This window comes from Eublepharis macularius, chromosome 5, assembly GCF_028583425.1.
Source record: "Eublepharis macularius isolate TG4126 chromosome 5, MPM_Emac_v1.0, whole genome shotgun sequence".
NCBI lineage: Eukaryota > Metazoa > Chordata > Lepidosauria > Squamata > Eublepharidae > Eublepharis > Eublepharis macularius.
This window is the reverse complement of record NC_072794.1, coordinates 116,363,953-116,372,249: the sequence shown is the minus strand read 5'-3', so window position 1 is coordinate 116,372,249 and position 8,297 is coordinate 116,363,953. Positions and strand designations below refer to the sequence as shown.

The following is an 8,297-nucleotide window of genomic DNA, read 5'->3' as shown; positions in this document are numbered from 1 at the left end:
TTTTAAAAAGGCTTTTTTCTTTTCACGGCTGAGCTATGTTGAAGCTTTACACCATGACTCGGCTGGAAAGGGGCAAGGGAGAGGAAAGTCAGGGTGGCAGAGCATGGCGACCCAGCATGATCTCTGTCATGCAGTGGAAGGAAATGGGAATGGTTTGGGAAAGAAGCTGCAGCAGCATGCAGCATACAGATGTGGATGTCTTTCCTGCCTGCTTCCACACTGCTTCCACTTCTGCCAGGCCATGGTGCATTTTTGTGTCCCTGTGTGGAAACAGCCTTTGACAAGTGAATTAATGCAGGCAAGGAAAAGATGTTTGTGACAAAACTGATTGTACCATTTGAAAGACCTATTCTCGCCACCACTTTGACACTATTGAGAAAAATCTGCCCATGCTTACCGTAACTAACCCCAGCCCACATTTTGCTTATTGAATGTACCTGCTACTATGCCCAAGCTTCATCACTGGCCATGACACCATAAGCAACCTGGAATGGAGTTAAGAGTAGTATGCCAGAAGCACAGTTGGGTTCACACAATAAGCTTGGTACAAGTTAACAACTAAGAATTGGCACAGAACCTGTTTAGTCTTGCCACAGCAGGAAAGCTGCTTTTCTTGTGACTGTGGCAACACAACACCACAGTGTCAGATCCCACTCCTGTGAACTTGCAGACAGAATAAGGAAAAAGAGCAGCAAGCCAAAGTGATTCCTAGAGGGCATGTCTGTTTACAACTCATGTGAATGTTTTAAAATAGCTGTCTTTGGTCCACGAGAGGATGGGGGGTATAAATAAATAAAACATTTGTAGCCACCAAGAGCAAGTCTTCCAGCAAGGGCCAGAGATACACAGCAGAACAGACTGAGTCCCAGCCCAACATTTCTTATCTCACAAGTTCAAGGCCCTCTGCAGCTCAAGTCCTCAAAAGGGGAGGATCACAGGAAAGAAACATGCTCACATTAGAGGTGAGAAGGAAGAAATAGTAAGTATATGTGTCTTCTATTGTGGCTCCTCCTCCATTCCTCCATTAATCAACAGCCATTCTAAATATAAAGGTGAATTGCTCAGGATTTTCCATAATTATCACATGCTGAAATTGTGAGGCCATCTAAATACACATCTAAGTAAAGGATAATCTGGAAAAAAATGCATCTATGGATTGTGTGTGACGTCTGACAACTCCTGCCTTAACCCGGATTGCAAATTTCACTAAAATTGCATGCATGTGAAAAATCAAACTGTTTCTGAGTCATAAAAGCTGGAACACACTTGGATCAGATTACTCTGCAAAGCACTGGCTATGTAGACACAACCAGTCCTTCCTGTAACAAAGCCTATTCTACCAGAATGACTGACATCAATAACCAAAAGTAGTGGAATTTTTTTTTACAATGATCACACAAAAACAAGGTTTGATGTATTAGGTGTCTTTAATCCAAAACAAGGAAAAGCAGACCAAAGAATTTGTTTTAGCAATGAGACACCACCAACAAAAATATTTTAAAAATTCCTTGAACAAATTGAATTTCCATAGAGTGTCTAAAAAGTCACCTAACAGCTAAACCTTTCTTTAAAAAAAAGTGTGTTTAAACATTAAAACGCATGTGAAACAAATAGGGCAAAAGATACTCATTCATGGACTAAAGATATACAGAAAGGAACAGAAAAATGGACTGACCACCACCAGAATGAGGCAAGTTTCAGGGAAAGGGCACTTTACTCTTTTCTTCTGTAATGCAGAGAAAGAAATGAAATTTGTACTCAAGAGAGCTCAACTTCAGGCAAATACACTGAAGAAAGAAGGGAGCTCTGATTCTCGAAAGCTTACACTCTGAAAATCTTGTTGGTCTCTAAGGTGTTACTGGACTCAGATCCTGCTACACCGAAGATGAGGAGAGTCCCGGCTGAAGTCTGCAAGCCACAAAGAAGCCATTTTTCCTTCTTCCAAACACAGACAAGGCTATTTGATTTTCTAGGCAGAATCCTGACCAGCTTCTTCCCATGTTGTGTCGTTCAGCCAAATAAAATCCAAAGAAATTCTCCCAGCAAAGCCTCATTTTGTAATGCTTCTATTTCTTACAATATTTTCTACTTCAGAATGGCAGGTAGCAGATTTTGCTCCATGCTGTGTCCAAGCTGAATTCTAGTGGGATGCATATCTCAGGTTTGAGCCTTGCAGTTTTCAGATGTTGTAGACAAGGACTACCATGGTCAGTTACACAGGAAAACAATAAGTACAGTTACAACACAATGTTCATTTGTGTGGAGATGTGAGCCTGCAATCTTATAAGAACTTCTGAGCTCCAACAAAGATATCATAGCATGAACACTGAATGATGATGGACAAGACATATTCTGGTGCATTTCTCCAGAAAGGCTGGGTCAGCTAATGAAAGAGATCAATCATCAATGTCTTCATTCAACAGACATCTTCTCCCCACCTTCAAGTACCCTGAGATCATAAACAGAATTTAGGGTGCATCACAGACCCTCCCCACTCCCCCTGAAACATTCGGGGTAGAATACAAAAGTGGAGCCTTCCTGCCTATACTTACACTCAATATACGGCCTACCATATTATTACATGTAATCCACAACTCACGAGTAAGAGAAAAGCAATCCTGCGCACACACAGTTAAACAGAAGGCTTCCAGTTTAAAGGAGGCATCTTGCACTTTGGATGTAAGATTGATTGTTTCCAAAACCTTCAAATGGAGCTTAAGACCCAACAGCAATCCTCAAAGGAACAATTCCTGATATTAAATTAATGCAATGGCATTACCAAGGTTTCTGTTTCACAAAGTATTTCTTCAGTAGCCCTGGCTCTTCTCTGATACAAACTGAAAGCCTTTACTTCTAAAAACCTAGCACAGGACTCTTACTGTCTGGATTTCAGCTCTACAGTAGTTTTAAAAATATATATATATTATTAATATTAATAATAAACCTTAAAATGGTGACCACAGGATTTTCCGTGTCTCTGAAAGGAAAATAAGGACAGAGTTTACCAAAAATATTTCCCTACAAGACAAAAGAAAAAAAATGTGTGTATCGTACAGAGAGCAGCTGTCTCCTGCCTGGCCCCAGAAAGGTCAGAACCACAAGTGGCAGCTAAAAAAATAACTAGTCTGGTACAAAGGCCTGAATTCCATGCGTTTGATATGACAGTCATCTCTGATTCATTTAAAAAATATATAGATATAGTTATTGCTTTCACAACCACCAGGCTTGGCTCCACAGAGCACTCATGGAGAGAGTGCAGCAGGTTCAGGGGGATTTGCTTTCTTCCGCCTCTTCATAAGCAACGGGTTAGATGAATCTTCAATTTTCTTTATCTTGATTTGTTCATAATCCACTCTCATGGTGGCCAAGGCACTGGTCATCTCCTCCTGGAAATGAAAGAGGCAACATCCAGTTAGAGACAAAGGAACAGGGCAGCATGACTCTCAACCTAGTGCAAACTTGTACCATTGTCTACACACACACACACACACACACACACACACACACACACAAACAACATAAATGAAATGGCATAAATCACAAAAAAAATCCCTTTATTTCTGAAATGAATAACCTATAACATAGCAAGCGGCTCCTGGGCTGGGATCTCCTAGATTCCAAGGCCCCAGTGAAGTATATCCATCCCTCACTCATGCTTGTGCTATGGGATGGAGATGAAACTCCAACAAAATCCTACTGAAATTCCTATAAAAATCCAATAAGCATCCATCGACCCACAGTTTTTAAATAGCATTATGATAATACAGTCAATGTCACCCCAGTTCTGATTTCCAAATAAGCAATGTAATAGCAGTATAGAAATTCACCAGTCGCCAAGTATCCAGCTAGCCCTGAATCCCAGCAGAGGCCAATGCCTAATACTTATAAAGAAAAGGGTCGTTCTAGTGTGTCCCCAATCAGCAGACAAGGGATCTAAATTCAAAATATTCTTATATTAGGTAAAGTCCAGATGGACTGTTTCTCCAGATCCTATTCCTCTTCTCAACTTTCCAATAAACAGAAATAGCACTAATTTATGCCTGATGAGAGACCTGTGCTTTTGGTGACTTTTAGCCACCACCACGACTAGACATGGGCATGAACAGTAATATGAACAAAAAAAGCCACGAACATTGGATTCAGCTGTTTGCGAACAAGCCGTTTGTGAGGCCCCATTCTGAATGAACAAGTGGTCATTGCAAAGCCTTGTTCATGCATTCATCAGCCGTTCGTCAAGACAGACAGCCTGGCGCCTTTCAATCAACCATGTCTAACCATGACCAGCGACTTTCAAAACTGTCCATCAGTTGCATCAGGCTACAAATATGAAAGCAGGTAAATCACTTACTTTGACATCTTCCCATAGGTCCTTCTCTTCTTTCAAAACTCTGCTAGTATGCAGTGGTGTCTGGGGCACCTGCATTGACTGCTGCAGAAAGACAACAAATTGGGAGTAAACTTGTATGTCAGGACAGCCTTCTCTCATGCTTCTCATCTTAGACTGGAAACAGTTTTGGTATACTCTGTTTCTTCCAGAAAAGTGAGTTCTTACCATGATCCAGGGGTGATTCATAAACTCTGTTATTGTCATGCGCTGCGTTGGATCTGTTTTCAGCAAATTCCGGATCAACTGTTTGACTAAAGATGGGAATAAAAATAAAAGCATTTATGTTACATTCTACTGCCTGTCAACTCATCACAAAAGTAGCATGGCTCTTCAGGATCAGCAGAATTCTGAACATTTACTCAGCAAAAGGGAGATGACTCACACAAGAGCCTGGATCTATCTTAAGTAGAACGTGACCTTGTTTACACAGATCTGCTCCTGAGCAGAGATGATGAGCCAATGCATGTATATGTACTCAATGTATATGCACTTTGAGTGCTATGCAATGATTGCCATTGGTGCAAAGGCTACACAGTCAACTGCCCAAATCCCCGAGAGCAAAATTTACTTTAGTCTGTCTGCAAAGGAACTGCAAAACACATTACACGCACCCTTAAAACAGTAAAGTGGGCATGCAGCAAGTATGTGTTTTCAACTATATTTATCACACTGGTACACACACCATGGTGCTGGGATTGACCACTGCGTTCATACAGTGGTAGTCATCCTTTCGCTGATGTATAATGTATGAAGTAGCCCCAAAATGGAGGAAAAAAATCACAACTCTGCTCCCCAAATATTATGATATTGATATCAATACAGAGAATCTGCCACCATGAATTCAAAATTTTATTCATTTACCTCATTTATACCCCACCTTTCACCCCAATGAGGGCATAAAGCATAATTCTCCTTTCCTCCTTCTTGTGAGGTAGGTTAGGCTGAGAGTGTGTGACTGGCCCAAGGTCACCCAATGAGCTCCCATGGCCAAGTGGGGATTCAACACAGAAGATTTTAAAAATGCAAGACTATTTTGTCCAGGTGCTGCTATTACCAAATAATTTGATATAACAACTGACTGAGCCTGCAACTTACTGGCAATCATCAGTGGATGAGCCATTCTCAAGTCTTGATAAAGCACAATCTTGCCCCAACTACAGGAGTAGTCTGCGCTGACCTGGATGACTCAGGCTACCCTGATCTAGTCAGATCTCAGAAGCTAAGCAGGTCCAGACTTAGTTAGTACTTGGATGGGAGACCCACCAAAGAACACAAAAGCAAACCACTTCTGTTCATCTCTTGCCTTGAAAACCCTATGGGGCTGCCATAAGTCAGCTGTGATTGACAGCACTTTACATACGTACACAGCGTCTATCTAGATGCCATCCTCATTGCACCATACATGTTAAACTGGGATGAACTGGCAGTTGCTACATGAGTAGCTTAAAGAAGCATCAACACAGGGCCTTTTGGAGCACTGGATTGACTTATTAGCCCTGTTTGGTCATTATGTTCCTTGCACTGTGATCACACATACAGGGAAAACTCACTACATGTGATCTTCCCAATATGTGCAATCACCACTTTGTCTGAAACGGGCAACAATTATTTTCAGGCTCAATACAGAACAGTAGATGGTCTTCATAAATAGTTTTACCTTCTTCAGAGACTTCAGACCACTCTGGATTGGGAAACTCATACTGACCCATACGGATCCGTTTCTTCATGCCAGGAGAAATGGCCAGGCCGTGATTTGAATAGAAAGGGGGATACCCACACAGCCTGAACAAAAACAGAAATAGTACAATGATATGATGACTGAAAGTCAGTTCTGGGTGCCAAAATCATTCAGTGGCCTGACCAACTCAAATTCTCCTGCATTTAATATAAATTCCAGTTAGATAGCAATTTGGCAGGCACTACCCTTAGAAAATGCATTTTCAACCCACATGAAAGCAGATTGTATACCAACTACACTTACACAGCACGTGTCCTGTAACAACATGCTTGCTATTACTTTGTGTATATTTTGAAAACTTATCCCCAATCAGCCAATATAGCTTGTATATCTTCCCTCAATGCTAACTGGGAATGTTCCTCAACTGGCTGAATGGATAGAAGATACTGACTGTCTACAGAAATGCTGCCCTTCCCCTGTGCACTGACTCAATGAAATCTTAGAACAAGTCATAGAGTGCCTGCTCTCAGAATGGTCTGTATCCGTGGCCAAAAGTGCCATGCAGTGCAGCATAGTTTTGTATAGCAAAAGTAGCTTACTTACAAAATATACATGATGACACCAAGAGACCACATATCACAGGACTTGTCATACTTCTCTGGTCCTAGCACCTCTGGGGCTAGAAGGAGGGGAAAAGAAAGACACACAGATTCAGCCTGGTTACATTTTCAAAAGGCCGAGAGATGCCACTAAGCTGCGGAACATCCCCCATCTTGAGAAGGCTCACTGATGCAGATGGGAGTTGCCTGACAAGTGAAGAGGAAGATGGAGGAAGAAGGGAGTCATCAGGGAAGTAGCTATGGTGGCTGGCCCAGGACAAGAGCAGTAAGAGATTTTTTCCTGTAAAAAAACCAACAATTCCATTGATCCAGAGTAAAACTTCCATGAGTGATGACTTACTCATGAGTAAAAGCCTGATCAAAAGTAACATCCATGAGAGAACCACATCTAAAAAGCTGGAAGGGGTGGGTGGAAGGAGGAGCTCACTACCTTCCCATGGTCAGAAAGGGAGACTGGAATCTTGAGAGAAAAGAAGGAACTGCGTGCCTTTAAATCCCTTCCTGAGGTCAAAGGGACTTGAGGCCTTTCCTCAGATAAAGATTAAACTTGCAGTACCCTATTGCAGACTGTGGCACTCTGCTCAGCAAAGTCTGGCACTTCCCTCCAGCCTAAGGAGCCTTCCTCTGCCTTCCATGGCTCTTCTGCTGAAGGGAGAGGAAGGTTCCAAACTTTGGTGAGACGAGATACATGCCCATTGCTCTGGCACACCCAGAACGCTGGAGAAAAATCTGTAGAGCCCACTTTTTGCAGATATCAGTGGGAAAAGAGAACCTGTCTCTGGTTAGCAGGGAACATCAAAATGAATGGGGTGGGGGTGGGGGGGGGAGAAGGCATCCTGAAAACACAGGAGTGGAACAGCAAGAAGTCCTCCCTGGCAGATAAATGGGGCTCTAAAAAGTGTGCAGGAAAGGTAGGATTTTTGCTTGCTTGTTTTACAAGAATACAGTTTTCAGAAATGTGTGTCGCAGTAGGAGGACAAGCTGCTCACTCCCTGAGGAACTTATTGCCTTTGAAAGTGTGCCTGCACTTGCTCTAGCATCTGCAATTAGAACAAAATTACTTGGCTCTAGCTATCCATTTTCAGTTGCTGGGAAAACCTATTACACTGAGGTGCTCAGCTATAGAACATTCCTATGTTTGCCAGCAAAGGATGCCAAGAGGACATCTAACACTTTGGCCTTTGAAACTCAGTTGTGACTTCCACTGTAAAACAGTGAAAACTGCATCTCCAAAGATTTTTCAGGTTCTGAAGGTAACTGGCATTTATGCAATTTCAACTTTTTTTTTCTTAAGAAAGAAAGATAAGAAAAATAATGCATACTCTTAACAATTAGAGGAAGCTTAATAAAACAGTGAAAATGGTAAACCAAGGTAATCAATCAATCAATCAATCAATCAATCAATCAATCAATCAATCAATCAATCAAGTACCTTTAATGGCATACAAATAAACCAAGGCAAATGGCAAGAAAGTTTCTAAACTGGGAGGAGGGAGAATTTTTTTAAAAAAATTGGTGCCATGATTCAGTGACGTCAGGATTGGGGATGTGTAGATTCCTCCATCTCTGTTCTGATTAGGATTCACACCATCTTTAATCCAGGGTTTCACTC

The 8,297-nt window shown here is 41.7% G+C and overlaps 1 protein-coding gene across 1 annotated transcript in view; it reads right to left on the bottom strand.

The window, feature by feature from the left end:
- Positions 1-1,408: 1,408 nt before the first annotated feature.
- Positions 1,409-8,297, bottom strand: part of MAPKAPK2 (MAPK activated protein kinase 2) — a 108,611-nt gene continuing 101,722 nt past the window's right edge. The window contains exons 6-10 of the mRNA XM_054981404.1: positions 6,669-6,744; positions 6,045-6,169; positions 4,553-4,638; positions 4,349-4,429; positions 1,409-3,386 (exon numbers count right to left, since the gene is read on the bottom strand). Of these exons, the coding sequence (XP_054837379.1) occupies positions 3,243-3,386; positions 4,349-4,429; positions 4,553-4,638; positions 6,045-6,169; positions 6,669-6,744 (512 nt within the window). The 3' untranslated portion in view covers positions 1,409-3,242. The remainder of the gene's footprint in view (positions 3,387-4,348; positions 4,430-4,552; positions 4,639-6,044; positions 6,170-6,668; positions 6,745-8,297) is intronic.